This window comes from Hemicordylus capensis, chromosome 2 (genome assembly GCF_027244095.1).
Source record: "Hemicordylus capensis ecotype Gifberg chromosome 2, rHemCap1.1.pri, whole genome shotgun sequence".
Classification (NCBI taxonomy): domain Eukaryota; kingdom Metazoa; phylum Chordata; class Lepidosauria; order Squamata; family Cordylidae; genus Hemicordylus; species Hemicordylus capensis.
The window spans coordinates 369,348,096-369,369,414 of NC_069658.1; the positions used below are offsets into that span (position 1 = coordinate 369,348,096).

The 21,319-nt window shown below is 43.2% G+C and overlaps 1 protein-coding gene across 2 annotated transcripts in view; it reads right to left on the reverse strand.

Annotated features, from left to right (window-relative positions):
• Positions 1 to 21,319, reverse strand: part of WWC1 (WW and C2 domain containing 1) — a 168,160-nt gene that overhangs the window by 2,053 nt on the left and 144,788 nt on the right. For both annotated transcript variants that reach the window (XM_053289852.1, XM_053289853.1), the window contains exons 20-22: positions 14,282 to 14,374; positions 13,151 to 13,381; positions 620 to 741 (exon numbers count right to left, since the gene is read on the reverse strand). In XM_053289852.1, the coding sequence (XP_053145827.1) occupies positions 620 to 741; positions 13,151 to 13,381; positions 14,282 to 14,374 (446 nt within the window). The remainder of the gene's footprint in view (positions 1 to 619; positions 742 to 13,150; positions 13,382 to 14,281; positions 14,375 to 21,319) is intronic.

Below are 21,319 nucleotides of genomic sequence, written 5' to 3' on the forward strand. Positions count from 1 at the left end.
GTGGCTACCTCAGGCAGCAGATTGGTGTAGGTAGCTGGCCAGCTGCCTCTGGCTACCTCCACTAGTCAATCACTTCCTAATGCCACCCCAAACCTTGCTTGGTGGTGGCAATGGCATGTGACCTGCTGCCACCCTACTTCTTTCTTGGGCATTTTCAAAAGCCAGAGGGGTTAGGAGCAGAAAGAAGAGTGGAGTGCTGGAGTGGGGGTGAGTGGGGCTGGGCCAGCCCTAGTGATTCTATGTGAATGAAGCAAAAACAAAAAAATTCAGTACAATAAATCTTACTGAACTGTATCTATTACAAAAAGGATTTTTAGCAAATCCTTCACTGTTTTCCATTTGATAAGAATACAAAAAAGTGTTTATAGATAGCTCATTCATTAAACAAAGGGAACTGACAAGCCAGACAGTAATGTGCTGCTGCCAGATAAGGACATCACAAAGAGGCTGTTAGAAAATGCCGCACAACATTGTAACTCATTATCAGAGCACAACCTTTGATACAAGCACAACTAGTTTATTTTCACAGCTAAAAAGGGTTTTATGTTGCTGATAAGTGAAGCTATATTAAAAGGCCAAAGCCAGATATTTAAGTAAAACCTGTAAAAATTTTCCTTACTTGAATGACTGTACCTCCAAGGGCTCCTTTCGACTTTGTCCCCGTAGGCGATGCACATCCTTAGCAGCTGCCCTCATCATTTTATCAGTCTTCAGTTCACACTTACATTCGTCTTTTTCCGTCTAAGTGAATGAGGAATGAAGCCATTAATTTAAATAGGGGCACAATAGAGCCACCTTTAATCTGACATTCTCTGTGTAAAGAAGCACTTCATTTCCATGGGTATTCTGTTGGGACTGATTTATTTAGGGCCATAAACCACATTGGAGAATATTGACAATTTGTACAATATCAATTGTACATTCTTTGATTTCATAGCCACTATAACTGTATAGAAAAAAGACAGCATGCAAGAAAGATACTTCAGTCCGCTTCCATCTGATGTTCACAGTTCTGCTAGTTTAATACCAGTGAGTGCTTACCAAGATCTACACAGTATTAGCAGAACAGGCTCCATTTGGGGCAAATGAGACTGCCACATAAGAGAAGGAATTGTACCTTGAGGTTATTCGCCTGGGAAGGATGAGAACGTGGATGAGCGTGGTGTAGTGGCTAGAGTGCTGGACTAGGACCGGGGAGACCCGAGTTCAAATCCCCATCCAGCCATGATACTTGCTGGGTAACTCTGGGCCAATCACTTCTCTCTCAGCCTAACCTAATTCACAGGGTTGTTGTGAGGAGAAACCTAAGTATGTAGTGCACCGCTCTGGGCTCCTTGGAGGAAGAGCAGGATATAAAATGTAAAAATAAATAAACAAACTACACCCAGCACTCTTAAATTTTTAATGAAGAGAAATTCCTAGCCAGACAAATGAAAGTCCTAGGACAAGGGGGAGTCTAATGGACTAACCCAACCCCAGCCTAATGCAGTTAGAACAATTCTGGGCAACTGACTGAACTGGAACACTCAGAACCCCATCTGCTTTGTGTGCCTACCAGGCGGAACTGCCTTGTCCACTCAGCTCTTGTGACCTTTCATTTAGAAAATTATTCATAATTCCTGACTTTTGTGATCTTACATACGTCCTATTCAGAAGTATCTCTTGTCTCTGGTTTGTTTTTGGTTTTTTTAAATTTTAACCTTTATAAATCCCTTAAACAGGTTTGCTGGCAAATCCTCTACTTCTCTGGAACTCCCAGCTGAGTGCCTGCCTGCCCACCCCCCTGCATACCACATGTAACTGGTCTGTGCACATGTAATTCCCAAGCTCTATTTGTAATCTTGGAACTGGAGTATGTGCCAGTCTAGGAAGCCACATCAGCTCAGTGATGGCCTCCCTGTGGCATGCAAACCAAATCTCCAAATCTTGTTACTCCCTCCCTGATCCCTTTTCAGCAGAACAGGAGATATGAACTGTTCTATTTCCCTTCCCCCGCTTTCTTTGTCTATCTTCCCTTTCCCTTTCTCCACAGTGGCTTGATTTTGGTCATTCCCCACTCCCCCTTTTCTTAGTGCAACAGCCTTCAGATCCACTCAGACATATTCCAGCAGTCAATATTCAATGGTAGATTATTATGGTGGTCTAATTTATTCAAACTTATTTCTTTTGAAAAGATCTGGCCTCCCAATTGTGTTTGCCCCTGGTATACAGTAGTTTAAATTGACACTTCATTGCCTGGACCCGATCCAAATTTACGCTAGTATCCTGCCTGTTACTCTGGACCCACTCTGCCTTCCAGACAGATAGCCTATCTGCTTCCCTAACTGATCAGAACTGGCTGCAGAAGGAAAGTTCTCCCAAGTAATTCCTGCAGCTTCCAAGAGCCATTCCCCCAGAACTGATTTGGTGTCCCAGCCCCAGACACACAAACTCGGTGCACACATGTTTAGGAGGCAGGGTCTGAGCAGACATGGTAACAATAATCTCCATTTAAGTGAGCTGTGAATTTCATTCACAGAATTGGATGAGGTAGAAAGAGGGAAAGTACAAAGCTCTCTAAAACCTACACCTTTGGGTAAAATCAAAGAGGTAGTTCAGCACAAGTATTCACATAGTCTTGCTTTGTGGCTATTTGCAATAAGGATCAATGAACATCTAATATTTGCAATTAAGCATTTAATACATCGTATGAACTGTGCCACAAATGCAATCCGGGTACTAATCTAAATAACAATCCAATGATTAAATTTAAGGGGCGCTCTGAATAGTGGTTGCAGGAGGAGCAACAGTGGAAGATGGAGTATACAGTCTTCACCTGATACTGAAATAGCTTGTTTGGGGGCTGCAAACAGCACCCCTCTCTGTGATTTTGAGTTGGAGGCTTGTTCATGGGATCGTGAACTCTGCACATTACCATATGTGGTGAACTATGCAATTTGGTCACTTGGCACAAGCAAATATGGGACAACACTGCCTAAGGTCAGAACAAGAAATGATTGTGGGGAGACCCCCATGGCCTCTCTTGTAAAAGGCGAGGAAGCTAGCAAGCAGACCTGGGTCAAAGAGACCTCCACATGAGAAATAACTAACTCTCTTTGCAATGGGATTAGCCTCACTAATTGCTCCTACAGCTACCAACTAAGCATGGCAAACCCCCAGTTTCCTAACACAACATTAACAAGCTGGCAAGGACCCAGAGGTAGGTTCATTAATGGGAAAAGAAAACCTCTCTCCCCACCCCAGGAAGAGATGTCCTGATCTCAGATAAAGAAAGCTCACCTATTCAGTACTCTACGTGCAGGCACAGACACACACACCCCTCTCAACCAGCCATTCCATCTTTTGTTTCTTATAGATCACATCCACTTGATTGGTTCATGTAAACCTGAACTTCTTTGATACATGCGAATTTCAGCCCCTGCAGTTAAGAAGTGTGACCTTTGCATTGTCCCTGGGCATAATTTGATCTATTTGTACCCCTGACGGCACACTTTACCTTACTCCTGACCCAAGCACATGTAATACTGATGGTAATACTAACTTGCTATACCTTTTAAATTTTACTCCGTTCTTTTCTATATCTAGGTTCTTTCTCAAGTAAAACCTGAAGCCAGGGGCGTAATGAGGCTGGAGTGGGCCCAGAGACAAAATTTTAAAATGGGCCCCTCGCTGATACACACACGCTCACTTCACATTTGACTTGCCTTTGGGGGCCCCCTCGAGGCGTGGGGGCCCCCAGGCAGCCGCCTCCCCTTGCCTAATAGTAGTTACGCCCCTGCCTGAAGCTAATTCATTGACACTGCAGACCTTAAGCTGAAACGCCTCTACGTGAGACTCTAGTTAATACTAGCGATGTGCATGAATTATTTTTTTCTATTAGAATTGTGCCCAAATCGAATCACCCGATTTGTTTTGTGTACGAATCTGTGCCCCCAAATCACCCATATTCAATTTGTATTTGATTCAGTTTGGACCACTTATAAAGGTACTAGGGGCAGCAAATCTGGGTGGTGGGTAGGTTCCCATAGGTGTTACCTACCACCCAAATGTCAAGGCAGTGGGGCACTTGTCTGATTTTTATTTTTAGTTTTTACTGATTTTGTATATTTCCACCATAGGAAATAAGGGGGATTCAAAGTCACCCTATCCTAACCCTAACATGGATCCCCAGCTTGAATTAATTAATTAATTTTTAAATTTTTTAAAAGCTACGCTCAAACCCTTGTAGAAGTGGCATTATGGAGCAAAATGTGTGGTCACTATTTTTTAGGTGTTTGGATTCTTTGGTGTATAATAACTTTTCCTCATAATGAATCCCTATGATGATTCATTGCACACTTTCATTTCTTCTGTTCATTTTAACTGTCTTTGGACAGTGCCAACTATCAACTGCCATGTGTAAACTACACACACACACACACACTGGGGTACTCAGTTTATATTTTAGGAATTTTTGAGGTGTTTAGATTATTTGGTATGTAATGAATCCTCCTAGGGATTCATTATGAGGAAAGGTTATTAGACACCAAAGAGTCTAAACACTTGAAAAAATTCCTAGAACATAAACTGAGTAGTAACCCACTGCTTTGTGGGTGAGAGGGGGGTGTAGTTGGCACATGGCAGTTGACAGTTGGCACTGTCCAAAGACAGTCAAAATGAATAGAAGAAATGAAGGTGTGTAATGTTGACGATTCTCGATTGCTGCCCTGAGATTGTGGAATTCGTTCCCTGCTGAGATACGATCCTCTCCATCTCTAGCTATTTTTAAAAAACGTCTGAAGACCCAACTCTTCTCCCAAGCTTTTTCAGCTCTTTAAATTTGTAGGTTTTAATTTTATGCTGTTTTTAAATTGTTAAACTGTTCTAACCTTTTATATTTGTTTTAATTGTTTTTATGTCATTGTTAACCGCCCAGAGATGAAAGTTTGGGCGATATACAAGTTAAATAAATAAATAAATAAATAAAGAATGAATCCTCATAGGCAAGGCTTTGAATTGATCCAGATCCCCCCGATCTGGAAGCACAGGAAGCATCGATGTTGAGGGTGTATCGAGACGTGGTAATATGCATCTTTTAAGTCTATGGAAACCATCCACGTGTCCTTTGCCAGAATAGTCATAATGGTCGGTACCAACAGCATTCGGAATCTTTTGTAGACTAAGTGCCTGTTCAGGGCCCTGAGGTCCAGTATACGATGCCGACCTCTGTCTGGTTTTGGCACAATATTTACTGGGAATAGAAACCGTGACTCTCCAGATTGGCTCGATTGTATCCTTTGACAGGAGAGTGGAGACCTCCTGGTCCAACTCTGGGGTGCATGGAGTAATCACAATCCCAGACACCAGCGGTGTCCTGCAGAACTCTCGGGCATAGCCCAAACGTATGATTGTAAGGACCCACTGGTCAGTGGTCACTCTGTCCCAGCTCTCTGAGAACTGGGCCAGGTGAGTCCGGAAGCGCCCCGAGGCATTACTTCTTTTGGAAGGTGTTCAGGCGCTGTTTCTGAAAGGCTGGCTTACTAGACTGGAGGCCCAACTTGTATCTCAACTGGAACTTGTTGCCACGAAAGGAACATTCAGATGGGGACTGCTGTTGAGAAGGGGTCTTCTGTGGGTGATAAGGCGACCAGCTGACAGTTTTCTGTGGTTTGGTGTTCGATCATGAGTACGACATGGATCGCGCAGTGCTCCTCAGCTTTTGAACTTTCCAGAGTGTGTCATCCATCTGCTCCGCAGAGAGGCTAGAGCCCTCAAAGGGCACCTAGCACAGGCCTCATAGTTCAGTCCAGAGGCACGCAGCCAAGCATGTTGCCTGAGCTCCACGGATGTTGCCAACACCTTAGCTGCACACTCCACCGAATGCCAGGCCAAATAAAACTCCTGTTTGGCCACCTGAATAGCCTCACAGAGAAACACTTCCACCGGATCCTGCTTGTCCTGAAGCAGGAGATCCAGGAAAGGACTCACTTGCTCCCACAAAAAGTGGTTAATTGGGTGTTCTACGCCTGATAATTGGCCACACTCAAGTGCAGAGCGAAGGCCGAGTACAGCCTCCTCCCGAAGGAGTCCAGTTTTCTGCCCTCTTAATTTATTTATTTGTTCAATTTTTAGACCGCCATTTATTTATTTATTTATTTATTTATGCATTTATATACCGCCTTTCGTTAAAAGACAATCCCAAGGCGGTTGCATACCCTTACAAAATAGATCAGGGCAGTTCACAAACATCAAAGACCCTTTAACAATTTAAGAGCACTGGAAGGCCACGCCGAACAGGTAGGTCTTTAGGGCTCTCCTAAATTCCAATAAAGAATTAAAATTATGGATGTCTGCAGGGAGCACATTCCACAGTCCAGGAGCAGCTACAGAGAAGGCCTGCCTCTGGGTCGCCACCAGACGAGCTGGTGGTAACTGGAGCCGGACCTCCTCAGATGATCTTAGCATGCAGTGCGGGATCAGACAGAATAAGGCGCTCTCTAAGGTAACCTGGACCTAAACCGTTCTGGACTTTAAAGGTAATAACCAGCACTTTGTATTTTGCTCGGAAACATATCGGCAGCCAGTGCAGCTGTTTCAAAACAGGCATAATATGGTCTCTCCGGGTTGCCCCGGAGACCAGCCTTGCTGCCGCATTTTTAACTAACTGAAGTTTCCGAACTACCTACAAAGGCAGCCCCATGTAGAGCGCATTACAGTAGTCAAGCCTGGAGGTTAGCAGCTGGTGCACCACTGTTCTGAGGTCGTCCTCCTCTAGGAATGGATGCAGCTGTCGAATCAGTCTAAGCTGATAAAAAGCACTCCTGGCCACAGCCTCCACCTGAGATACCAGAGTGAGGCCCGGATCCAGGAGTACTTCCAAGCTACATACCTGCTCCTTCTGGGGGAGTGTAACCCCATCCAGCACAGGGAGATCTAACTCATTCGTCAGATTCTGATCCCCTACAATGAGCACCTCCGTCTTGCTTGGATTCAGCTTCAATTTGTTACCCCTCACCCAGCCCATTACTGCCTATAGGCAGGTATTTAGGGAATGAACGCCACTTCCTGATGAAGCAGATGAAAGAGAGAAGTAGATTTGGGTGTCATCGGCATACTGATAACACCCAGCACCAAATCTCCTGATGACCTCACCCAGCGGTTTCATGTAAATATTGAAAAGCACTGGTGAAAGAATGGAGTTTTTAATGGCCACTGAAAATGAAATGGCCACCGCAAGGCCCTAGGCCATGCCAGGCATTGAAGAGTCCATTTGAGCATGTGCGGTAGCCATTTTGTTTTCGGTGGACATTTCTAAAAATTTTATTTTAAAAAATGGCCTCTGCACATGCTCAAATGGTTCCTGCGAGGCATTTTTTTTTTTTAAGCAGACTGGGGATGGGGGTTCAGTTCTAACCTGAACCCCCTAACCAGTTTGCACATCCCTAAAGGCGAGCTAGGCCGTCCCAAAACTGACAACTTCAGTACAGGATGATCTGAGGCCACTTTAGGTTCCTTGGTCACAAGGGCCTCCGATGCAGGAACCGACATGGCCTTCTTTTTCTTTGGTATAGGAGGGAGGTGTTGACCCGCTGGCAAATCACGAGGCAACTTCGACTTCTTCTTTGGTATCGACACTGAGGGATTCTGGGAAGACTTCGGTATCACAGGCACTGAACACTTAGGGAGGTCTTCCGAGCTCACTGGCTCACTCGAAGCTGAAGGATGAGCACTAGGAGGTGCCGAGACCTGTATGGGAGCCAGATTTTAGGCCTCCGCAGGAGCAGATACCGAATGCTCCAACAGCACCGATGAAGCCGTTTTTACTGATCACTTCAATGATAAGGCTTCCGAGGAATAGAGAGCTAGATCCTGCAGGGCTGCATGCAAGCGAGAAGCCCTATTCTTGCGAGACTGCTTTGTAAACCTCTGACAAGGAAGACAGGTCTTGACAATGTGGGATTCCCCCAGGCACAGGGGACACTTGGTATGAGTATCGGGGGGAGGGATCTTAGATCCGCAACGAACACATTTTAAAAAGTTTGTCGTGCCCAGCATAAATGCCGTAGGCTGGCCGGCCACCACACTCCACCCTGGCCTGGATCGGAGCTCTAGAGAAGGGAAGAAACCCGCAAAAAACCAAAATGCCAAGAAAAAACTGCTACTATGTGAAAGAAATAAAGAAACAAAGAAAGAAAATCGAAGAAATTGAAGAAGCAGGGAGAAAAAACAAGGGGATAGATAGATCCTACTCGTTGTCGAGCTGCAGACTCCACAATGCTTACTGAAGCATGGACGACAAAAGACTGAGGGGATGACGAGTGGCGTAGCTGCATATAGTGGCTGGGGGCGGGGTTCCCACCCGAAGCAGGAGAATTGAGTTTGTTAGGTTCCAACGAGGTCTCTGCGCAGGCGCAGATCCCATTTGTGTAAAAGACAGAGACCACGTTGAAGAACCACAAGCTCCCACCAATAAATTCTCCAGCTAAGTGTCCATTTAAAACTCTCAGGTAAATCCCAGGGTTGATTTTTAGAGGGAAACCCATAAAATGGATGCACACACCCCTATAATCCATCTTATTACTTTTTATTGTTTTCTCTATGTAAACCACTTTGGGAACTTTTGTTGAAAAGCAGTATATGAATATACTACAAGAGTGTTCTGTTACTTAAGTTAGACCCTTCATTACAGGATGCCTCTGAGAACTCATGGTAATATATAGCTGAGCAGAAAGCAACATTTGTTATAACCTCCCATTTAAGCTACACAGTTTGGCATAGCACTGGTGATTAATGCTCTCAAATTAATCCATTTCAAAATTATAACATATGTGGGATTTGCTGTTCCAGCAAATCAAATCCTCTCTTGCCTAAATTGGATCCCAACACTTTCTAGTATTTTCTGGAAACATGAAAAAATATTGAAATAAAATGTTGAATAATATAAAGCCAAAATGTAGCATTTAAGTATATAAACTTAAGTACCAATCATCTCTCTCTCTCACGATCTTAAAAGCCAAATACATTAAGAAACATAACCCAAGGCAGATGTAGACAAATGAAGAGGTAAGGCTGGCTCAGTATTGTGGCACAATCTCCGTAGGACAAAGCAAACATGCTAACATCTGCAACATTTTCCAACCCTTCCCTGCCCCCCAGGTCTCTAGACTACAATGTACATGCTTTGCTTTGATACATAGCATAATTATTATTTATTATTATTATCTCTTGTTTACACAGTCAGAGCTATTCTGCAGTTCTATAGATCCAGGGGTGGGCATCTTATCCCCGCGGCCATAAAACTTTTTCAGGCGAAACCATTGGCACAGTTATTATACAGTGCCCAACTGGGTCCCTATACAGATCTGTTCCCCTTAGAAGTGGTGAAGTCCAAGTTTCTGAGAGCATTATTTCAAACCCCTAAATGCACCTCCAATGTGAGGCTCAGACTGGAGGCGGGCCTCGTTAGAGTTGAGGCCAGATGTTGGCAAATGGCGCTGTTTTATTGGCTGAGAGTCCATTCCTCAGAGATAGGGCTGAGCCGCCTAGTCTTAGCGGACTCATACCAGTCGACTTGGAAGCATTCACTGAACCAAAAGATGACTTCTTTGGGCCTCGATCAGTCCGCCCTGCTCACGCAAAGTTTGGAGACAGCTAGGAAGTCCATCAAACAGAGAATTGAGGATATTGAGAGACAGACAGACATGGCAAGGGTACCTGATTTTCAGTGCCAAGAATCAGTTAGGTATTGCTTGGCCCCAGCACCCTATCTTACTGCCCTGGAGGTGCCCCCTCTTAGAAAAGCTTTCACCTTGGCAAGATGTAATGCCTTGCCTTCAGCCCTTTTAGAGGGACGATACAGAGGGATCCCCTATGGGGAAAGGCTTTGCCCATGCGGCGAGGGTCAAGTTGAAACAGTTACCCATGTACTATTGGAATGCCTGATCTACAGAGACCTGCGCCAGGATTTCATTCACCCTCTGACAGTCAAATTCCCAGGTCTCGATCTACCTCAGATGACTGCCAGGCTCCTGGAAGGAAGTAATTCCTCTTCCACTAGACAGGTAGCCAAATTTTGCAGTGCAGCCCTTCGCTTTCGGAAGAGCCTAAAAATGGACAAATAAACGACACAATGCCAGAGCAATTTGTACTCATATCTCGGCTAGTTGTAGCTGGGCATGTGGGGATAGGTATTGCCAGCTTTAAAGTAGCTAATTCAATGCTAACACTTTATAGAGCCCCTGAATTGTATATCTCCTCCCAGATTGGGAGCTGAGCTGTGTTTGGAGTTGTAATTGTTCAATAAACAGGAATAAGCTGCCCTTTTATTTTAATCTATTTCACTAGTATTTTACTAGCATTTTCAGTGACTCTGTGCTGAGCAGGACCCCATAGAATGCTGATTATCCCCTTTTAAATTTGTTCTGATTTTATACTGCTTTTTGACTGAAACAAAGTGTTTGGCTGAGTCCTTTTTAGCTTACATGCATTTTATCTATTCTGTTTGTGTTTTATATCATGTTTTAAAATTTTGTATTTTTAGATTCCCTCCCCCTCAGTCTTAATGCTACATCAATTTTAATCTCCGTAATACTGCAACACTTTCCTTATATTGCATTTACTGTATAGTATTACTGTTTTACAACTTGTGCTGGTCAACGACCGTAATAAAGATTATTATTATTATTATTATTATTTATTATTATCTCTTGTTTACACAGTCAGACAGGTGTTATTGACTGGTTTGTTTTATCCAGACATCGAGTCCTTCCCAAGGACCTGGGATGCCAGAATTTTATTGTCAGTTGTTCTAGATATCATCGCAGAATATAGGATGTTCCCAGTAAAGCTGCTTTTTGTAATTGGCTGATGGTGATTTCTGTGGCCCCTATGGTGTTGAGGTGCTCTTCAAGGTCTTTTGGAACTGCACCCAGGGTGCCAATTACCACTGGGATTATTTTGGTCTTTTTCTGCCACAGCCTTTCAATTTCAATTTGTAGATCTTTGTATTTGGTGATTTCTTCTATTTCTTTTTCTTCTATTCTGCTATCCCCTGGTATTGCTATGTCGATTATTTTGACTTGTTTTTCTTTCTTCTTGACTACAGTTATATCTGGTGTATTGTGTGGCAGATGTTTGTCTGTTTGTAGTCGGAAGTCCCATAATAGTTTTACATCTTCATTTTCTACCACTTTTTCAATTTGATGGTCCCACCAATGTTTGGCTACAGGTAGCTTGTATTTTTTGCAGATGTTCCAGTGTATCATCCCTGCTACTTTGTCATGCCTTTGTTTGTAATCAGTCTGTGCGATCTTTTTACAACAGCTGATTAGGTGGTCCATGGTTTCATCTGCTTCTTTACAAAGGCGGCACTTGCTGTTTGTTGTGGATTTTTCTACTTTTGCTCTTATTGCATTTGTTCTTAGTGCCTGTTCTTGTGCAGCCAGTATTAAACCCTCTGTTTCTTTCTTCAAGTTGCCATTCTTAAGCCATTGCCAGGTCTTGGTAATGTCTGATTTTCCACTTATATTGTGCAAATATTGACCATGCAGTGGTTTATTTTTCCATTCTCCTGCTTTATTAATTATTATTATTATAATTATTATATTTATATTTATATCCTGCTCTTCCTCCAAGGAGCCCAGAGCGGTGAACTACATACTTAAGTTTCTCTTTCACAACAACCCTGTGAAGTAGGCTAGGCTGAGAGAGAAGTGACTGGCCCAGAGTCACGCAGCTAGTATTATGGCTGAATAGGGATTTGCACTCTGGTCTCCCCGGTCCTAGTCCAGCACTCTAACCACTACACCACGCTGGCTCTTCTTCTTCTTATCCTGCCTGCCATATTCACAGAGGTTTCACTTATTATATTGTTTACTGTTCCATGATCTATCTTTTGGTTTGCTTTTTCAATGCCAGATTTTGGAAGATGCTTTGATCGGAATTTAAATATTTGTTATTTTGAGCTATTTATATTTTGTCATTTTCGGTTCTTTTAAGGCAGGAGCCAGGTGCTTATTAAACAGATTGGACCCCAGAATGACAAAAATTCATAATCTGAAACAAATAGTGTTAGCCTATTTTCCAAAGGGAAGAATGCTTATGAGATCTGTGTATGGGTGTGTGTGCATGCCTCTATTAATTTTGCGTTTACAGTCAGATACAAACCAAATTCGCAGCACATGGAAGGGGATTCTAGGGGAGAGACAGAAGGTGTGTTTTCTTGTTGTCCCACCACCTTGTTTCAAGATGGTAGCCTTTCAAAGTATAAGGGTATCATTCGTAACCCACATGGTACAAACCAAATTCACCATAGGAGGGAAAGTGTCACACAGGAAAGAGTCACTGGTTCAGCTCAATAACACTCCATACATGCAATCATATCAGGGCTGCAGAAAGAACATGTTTACCCAAACATCACTAAAGGATGTGCATGTCAGCATGTCCTTTAAATCACCTTTGAGAGGTGGTCTTCCCTGTTTAAGCTGGGTTTTATAGCACATGTAGGGGTGATTTGGAAGAACACCCATCACACACAAAGGATGTGCTGAGATCACGTACATGTTGCCTTTAGTAACATCAGGTTGTTCCTGATGTGACTGTGTGTAAGGGCTGTTGTTCATCTGAACCAGCCCCATAGTTATAGTTATAATTATAACTATGTTATAAATTATAACTGTTTGTTTATATTGTGTGTAGCTAACTACACACCAGCCTAATTACACCAAATTTCAAGTTGAAGATGGAACAAATGTGGAAATATCCTTATGGTGAACAGTATCTAGTATTAAGCACTAGCCCTCATTGTAATTAATTTTTTGTTCAGAATAGAAAAGGTCAGAAATCTGAACATGGCTTGGGTGCAAATACATTTTCAGCTTGCATATGCTCATAGGGACATAAAGTGGGTCAGGTACAGAAGACCCAGTATTACATCAAGCTAGACATTCCTTTCTCCCTGCAGAGTAGGGTTGATGAGTATGTGGCATGGGCAATTTTCACCAGAACCACAGAGCCAAACCCTCACACTAAAACTGAAAGAACTAAAAAACAACCTGGAAGGGTCAAATAGGTTTAACTACAAGCAGAATATGTTACAAGCAAACAGTTTGATCCTATTAATCCTTTGAGGATCTGAGAAGGAAAACTATTCCATAGTTCTAGAAATACTTACCCGTTTTTCCACCAGCCTCATTAGTGTCCGAAATTGTTCATCCTCCTTTATGCACTGAGGCAGTTCCTTTTCTCCATGACTTTGAGCTTGTTCTAACTGTTCCTTCAGCTGCTTTAGAACAAAGATCTCTTCAACCAGCTGATTGTGCCAGGTCTTTGAAGCCTGCAAGTCCAGTTCTAAGTCCAGAGATGTACGGATTAGACGCTCAGCTCCACTTGTTTTAACAGAAGTCTGAAATAAATAAATAAGAAAGAAAGAAAGCCGTGCTGAGTTGACTAATCCTTTAAAATGCAATAAGGCCATTCTCATGAGCAGCCTAGCCTGAGTTAACCTGCTCATGTGGAGCTCCAGGATCCATGTGGATCCTGGTGCTCTTGCCCAGCCTAAGCCTGGCTCTAAGGTGGGGTTAAGGGAGCAAGTGCTCCCTTAACCTAGGATGCTGGGCTTGTGTCTCCCCCTTGGACTCCATGCAGCCTGAGGAGACACAGAGACGCCTCGAGTGCCCATCTGATGGGGGATCCCATCAATGCATCATACTCATGGCATGGTGCATTGTGGGATCTCTGGAGGCCGGAATGTGTCATCCTGGCCTCCAGAGCTCTGTGCTGTGTGGCGCACTGCCAGTCATCTAGGAATATGGTCCGTGCTCCCAGCAGCCTTTTAGTGATTGTCTGAGGAGGCAGGCAAGTTGGAGCAACCTTCCCTCTCCCATCTGCCCAGTCATGTGAATGTCCCCAACAATATGTTCTTGGTTGTGCTTTATCATGTTACAAGAACTTTAAATATTAGTGATTAGTATTTGGTGTCAACATGTTGACACCAAACAGAAAATTGTATCTTGATGATGAATCCTTCAGATATCCTCGAGCTGCATACCAGATGTTTTACAATGCAATTTCTGATTGGCATATTAATGGGAAAAAATCACCACACATAACTTCAATTAACAAGCCATCTCAGGATTTCTGGCTGTTGACACATGATGTGCAACTAGAACAGGCTCATGAACAATATTTTTTCCTAATTGATCATCCTTTTAAAGTATTTGGTTAGTTTATAAATAATTAGGCAGATCACCACATTTTTGCCAACATTTACTAAGACAAGCAAAGCCAGAAGAAAAGTGTTTACCTTTTTCATCCTGACACTTCGCCTTTCGACAGCATTCCGAACAAAGGATGGTTTCTTAGACAGTGTTGAACTATCACTATCACTGCGATTTAACTGAAAGAGAAATGAACAGTAGCATTAAGGAGCTGAATCACTAAGACTGAATGGTTGTACATCTTTCTTCAGGAGAAGCCCATTCCACTAAGAGAAGAGCATGCTAGAATAGGAAGACGGAAAACACGACAGAAGGAAGACAAGGAGAAGAACAACAACATGGCAACTTCTCACGATAGCCTATAAGTGCAAAGCGAGCAGGAGGGAAAAAGAAGTCCCCATGGTGTGCGTGTTCCCATCAGCATTTTGTCTGAAGCCACTGATGTGCCAGGTTACAAGCCTCTGCTTGAGATTTTACTGAGAATCTCCACTCAAGGTTGGAAGTAGAATTCAGAAGAATCAACATGTCAGTGGCTTCCGGCGACATGCACCAAGAGAACCTCCAGTTCCCTTCTACTTATTTTGTACAGTTGATCATGAGAAGGTGCCCACAGTCAGGGGCGTAACTATAGGGGGGGCAGGGGGGCACGTGCCCCGGGCGCCACCCCGGCGGGTCATGTGGGGGGCGCCAAAAAGTGGCTCCCCCCCGCACCCCCCTGGATCGCCCACTGAGTGTGGCGGCGTGCGTGTGGCGGCGTTGGCGATGGCCTGTAGCGGGCCGAGCGGCGGCGCGGCGGGTCACCCGTGGCTTTGGCGATGGCCTGTAGCGGGCCGAGCGGCGGCGCGGCGGGTCGCCCACGGCGTTGGCATGGCCTATAGCGGACCGAGCGGCGGATCGCCCGCCGAGGACTACTGCAAGCTCTGCAGTAGTCCTTGGCGGGCGATCCGCCACGCCACCGCTCGGCCCGCTACAGGCCATTGCCAACGCCGCGGGCGACCCACCGCGCCGCCGCTCGGCCCGCTACAGGCCATCACCAACGCCGCCACCCACCCGCCGCTGAATCGCCGCCGATCTGCCGCCTGGGGGGCGCCGTGCTGCCGCCAGGTATGTGGGGGCCGAGGGGGTGGCGCCATTTCAGGGCCGGCCAGCCCTGGTCGCCGTTTCCCCCCGACACGCCACTGCCCACAGTGTCTTCACTCTGACATTGACTTCCAGCTCCTGAATCAGTTTGGGAAAGCCAGTTCACTAAAGACACTCTTCTATAGTGATGTAGGAGTAGAACCATTGAAATAGCCTAACCCCAAGGTTTGTACTGTCAAATAATTGCTCTGAAGCGTTTGTAGTTACTACGGCATTTCTTGAATGCAATAAAAGATGTTAGGTCAGTGCTACAGTGCATTAAGCAACCAGACATGCTGGCACAAAACACTTAGGATCAGGGTGACAGAAATGAATAACAGATCTGCACAACCGAAGAGAGGTAACATCTACCTCTCATCATCAGAAGGTAATTATTTCCGTTTCTGTAGAACAATAAGAATTTTCTGTTCACAGAGTCAAAGGTCAGAGGGTGCAAAGTAAATCTGCATATGTGACTTTCTGCCCTGAACCTGGACGAAGTTGCTTTGCTCTTAGATATTCAGACTGGTTTCTGGCAACTTGAGGCACTTCCTTAGCTACAAAGAAGCAAAAGCAGCTTCATGTTACTTTTCCATAAGGCACCCCTCTCACTCCTAATCGAATCTCTTAATTTTAGAAGAGCTCTATGGTTTGTTTTGTTTTTTAAAGGCCAATACTTTCTATTCAGGATAGGTAAATAGAACAAGATCTAAAAAATCCTTCAGTGCATCTCCCGTTCACTGCACTAAGCCATCCATCCATCCTGGCATGCCTGAATACCCCTGTCATGTGCTATTTGTTCTGTGGCCTGATGCCCAAAGGCCTGTCTCAAAAAACAAGATGATGCAATATAGAGGTCTAGCCTATTGTTAAAAGTTCAACTTGCAACTAAATCAAAAGGAAAATGGATAGCTGGTGACTGACAGCTTCTGAATGTGGAAGCAATAACTGTATCAGATCCTGTTGAGATTCATCCCAGCAATAGGCAGCCTTAATGTGCAAAAGGAACACCTCGTTCCTCAGCAGAGCCAGCTCATGCTTCATGAAAGGATCTTCCTGACAGTGTTTTCCTTGTTTGCTGCACAGACTGAAGTTAAAGAGAAAGATTATTTATAGTCTCTTCTAATCCTGTCCCCTGGAACTAATTAATTATGAATAAACATTCAAACTAAGAGGTGGCTCTGAGCATACATATCTTCCATGCACTGGACACATTCATGCTTGGCTGCATCATACAATTGCAATAATTATACACACACACATACATTTGTTGCCTTTGCAAAAACTACTTTGTTCACCATTAAACTGTATTATAAGTGGCAAAGATTTCATAAGAACAGAATAGGCCCAAAGCCTATCTAGTCTAGCATCCTATTTCACACCGTGGCCCATCAGATGCCTTTGAGAAGCCCAACTGGGACCAGTGGTCTTATTTATTTATTTATTTGAAAGAGTTGATATACCGCCCACTCCGAAGACTCTGGGCAGTGTACAAAAACATTCAAAACAAGACAACATTAAAATTACATTCTAAATAAAACTAAAGTAACTAACGGGGGTGGGGGGGAGAATAGATAAAACTACAGGGTAAAAGCCTGGCAAAAAAGAAAAGTCTTCAATAAAGATTTAAAAATCAACAAAGAAGGAGCTAAATGAATCTGCAGGGGGAGGGAATTCAAGAGAAGTGAGGCGGCAACCGAGAAGGCCATTTCACAGGTTCTAGCTCCGAACCTCTCAAAAATTGGGGACAGACAAAAGGGCCATCTGACCAGATCTGACCGGACAAGATGTAACTGGATGGGAGAGGCAGGTCTGTAGGTAAACAGGTGCCAAACCCTGCAAGGCTTTGAAGGTCAAAACCAGGACCTTAAATTGAACTCGGTAGCGAATAGGCAACCAGTGCAATGACTGTAGGAGAGATGTTACCCTGTCATATTTTCTGGCACCCATAAATAAACGAGCCACTGCATTCTGGACCTGTTGTAGCTTTCCGATCGTCCTCAAAGGTAACCCTAGATAGTTTCATGGGATGACCCTAGTTCTAGTGTTGTGAGAGAAGAAGAATATTTTCTCTGTCCACTCTCTCTACTCCATGCACAAAATTATACACTTCTATAATAGAGCCAGCGTGGTGAAGTGTCTAGAGTACTAGACTAGGACGAGGGAGACTCGAGTTCAAATCCCCATTCAGCCATGAAATTAGCTGGGTGACTCTGGGCCAGTCACGTCTCTCTCAGCCTAACCTACTTCACAGGGTTGTTGTGAGGAGAAACCTAAGTATGTAGTGCACCACTCTGGGCTCCTTAGAGGAAGAGCAGGATATAAAATGTAATAATAATACTAATAATAATAATGCCTCAAATATGGATACTAAAATGTTTAGAAACAAATGGTGTCAGCAAAAACATTCAGATATTTATTTAAAAAGCAATGAGCATATGGAATACACAGTTAACAATAAATGGCGAGACACTTGGACAGCTTAGCATTAGAAGAAGTATTTTCCAAGGGGACTCACTATCCCCTCTGTTGTTTGTAATTGCCATGACTCCACTTTCACAAATACTAAACAAAACAAGCCTTGGATACCAAACATCTAATACATCAAGTAAAATCAACCATCTGCTCTACATGGACGATCTGAAGTTGTATGGAAAGTCCCAGTCAGAGATCGAATCACTGCTAAACACTAGATCGTAAGACCAGGAAAATAATGACCATCAATCATGCTCTTCATCCCCGCAGTGATGTAGATAGGCTATACTTCCCTTGCAGCTCAGGTGGAAGAGGAATGCTGCAAGTCCATCAAACAGTAGAGGAGGAGAAAAGAGGCCTTGAAGAATATATCAAGGACAGTAAAGAAGATGCACTTAAAATGGTCAATAACGAGAAACTATTCAACACCAATGAAAGAAAGCAGGCCTACAAGAAAGAACAAGTCAAGAACCGAGCAGAAAAATGGAAAAATAAGCCACTGCATGGTCAATATTTGCACAATATAAGTGGAAAATCAGACATCAACAAGACCTGGCAATGGCTTAAGAATGGCAACTTGAAGAAAGAAACAGAGGGTCTAATATTGGCTGCACAAGAACAGGCACTAAGAACAAATGCAATAAGAGCAAAAGTAGAAAAATACACAACAAACAGCAAGTGCCGCCTTTGTAAAGAAGCAGATGAAACCGTGGACGACCTAATCGGCTGTTGTAAAAAGATCACACAGACTGATTACAAACAAAGGCATGACAAGGTAGCAGGGATGATACACTGAAACATCTGCAAAAAATACAAGCTACTTGTAGCCAAACATTGGTGGGACCATACAATTGAAAAAGTTGTAGAAAATGAAGATGCAAAAATATTATGGGACTTCCGACTACAAACAGACAAACATCTGCCACACAATACACCAGATATAACAGTAGTCGAGAAGAAAGAAAAACAAGTCAAAATGATCAACATAGCAATACCAGGGGATAGCAGAATAGAAGAAACAGAAACAGAAAAAATAAGAAAATACAAAGATCTACAAATTGAAATTGAAAGGCTGTGGCAGAAAAAGACCAAAATAATCCCAGTGGTAACTGGCACCCTAGGTGCAATTCCAAAAGACCTTGAAGAGCACCTTAACACCATAGGGGCCACAGAAATCACCATCAGCCAATTACAAAAAGCAACATTACTAGGAGCCTATATTCTGAGACAATCTCTATAATAACCAACAGTATTGATGTGAGCTGTCCACCACTACCAAGATTTCTCTCCTTCTCAGTCACTGACAGTTCTGATCCCATCAGTGTATATATGAAGTTTGCGGCGGGGGGTGGGCGAAGGGTTTGCCCCAGTTTGCATCACTTTATACTTGCTTGCACTGAACTGCATTTGCCACTTTGTTGCCCACTTACCCAGTTTGGAGAGATCCTTTTGGAGCTCCTCTCAATCTCTTTTGCATTTCCCTTTTGGATTACTCTAAATAGTTTGGTGTCATCTGCAAATTTGGCAACTTTGCTGCTTACTCCCAACTTCTAGATCATTTATGAACAAATTAAAGAGCACTGGCCCCATTACAGATCCCTGGGAGACCCCACTTCTTACTCCCCTCCATTGTGAAAACTGTCCATTTATTCTTACCCTCTGTTTCTGTCCTTCAACCAGTTACCAATCCACACATGAACCTGTCTCCTTATTCCATGACTGCTACGTTTACTCAAAAAAAATTGGTGGGGAACTTTGTCAAAAGCTTTTTGGAAGTCCAAGTATACTATGTCAACTGAATCACCTTTCTCCACATGCCTACTGACACTCTCAAAGAACTCCAGAAGGTCAGTGAGGTAAGACTTGCCCTTGCAGAAGCCATGCTAGTTCTCCTTCAGCAAGACCTGTTTTTCTATTTTTCCAACTGCTGTTAGCTATATTAGTCAGTGTATCCAAGCGTTAGGGCTTTGCATACAACAGGCTATGTAATCCTGGGCTCTAGTCCTCATTGAGGACATTTGACACAGGTAGTCTTTAGTTACTATTCCAATACTAGTCAGATGTGCAAGAATATAGGGGGAAAGGTATGACACACATGGTTTGTGTATCATAATATAGGTAACCATTCTAAAGAACTGTATATGTAGAGCCGAGTCTATCACTAGCTTTCCCTCCTCTAGTTTAATGCACACATTACAAAGCAAACCAAACCTACACATGCTAATCAGTCTAAGATTTTCCAGGAACTGTCAACTTGTTACAAGCAACAAACATAGCCTTATCTATATGAGCTTCAAACATATTTTTCTTCATAGGTATAAGGCATAGGTATAAGCAACAAACATAGCCTTATCTATATGAGCTTCAAACATATTTTTCTTCATAGGTATAAGCCAATAGACAAAGACATTTTCCAAAACCAGGGGCGGGGTGGAGAGTACTAGTGCTGGTGTTCCAATGAACACTGTACACAAAATTCCACGTGAGCCAGAACTGGGAAATGACCTGACATGGAGATCTCAATGATGCAAACAGTTTCCAATTCAATTCAACAGAGCTGGTCCTGCACATTTGGATCTTATGTGCACGCCTTCATATGTGCCGGAGTGCTAGATCACAGATAATGTACACAAATGAGTGTCAAGTTCAAGCTTATGGCAAGATATAAAACTGTTCTGTCAGAAAGTGATAGGCTAAGTAAAGTAAGCCTGCACATTTGAACTTATCTAATTTCTGTTGAAGAAAGAGAGGCAATGGTAATACAAGTTTTCTTCAGTTTGGAAGAGTAGCTACTTCTTAAGCAGCTACAGAACCTGTTTACTTCTTACCACAATCATGTAATCACTTCAGGTAGAAATTCTAGCAGCAAAGAATGTAGCAGAAATAGTTGTACACAGCACATTAATCAGCAGAGGGTTCCATGGTGCATTCCTTTACATGCTTGACTGAGCAAACTACATGACTTGCCTATGCACCAAATATCTTGCCTGCCTACATTCGTAAAACATTAACAGAAACATGGATTTTAAAAATGCATTGATCTAGGAGGGGATCCAAATAGATGCAGGGATATCAAAATATTTTTGAAGCAATTCCCCAAGCTGTCCCACAGAACCCTCAAGCAATTTCAAAAAGGCAAGTTTTGAAAGAAAACAAGTGCAAATCCAAAACAAGTGCAGGTATATCATTCTCCCATTTAAATAGCTCTAGTGTCAAAACCGGAAACAGCGTTTTGAATCTGGGTGCAGATGGAATGGGATATAGGAGTATAAGTAAGCATCTTCCAATAACTGCTCTCTCAAAACAATTTCTGTGCAAAAATTTATACATGAATGGTAAGTTTCAGCTCTTCTGAATCACAGCCTTAAGTTTGCAACTTGGTTTGCCATTCTAGCACATGAAAAAAATTACATTTCAGGTTTTCATCTTTTTGAGGGTCTTACAACTGAAAATACATTACATTCAAAGAGCATTTTAAACAGAAATAGGAGAAAATGCATCAAATAAGCATTAGGATACCAGATTGGTTC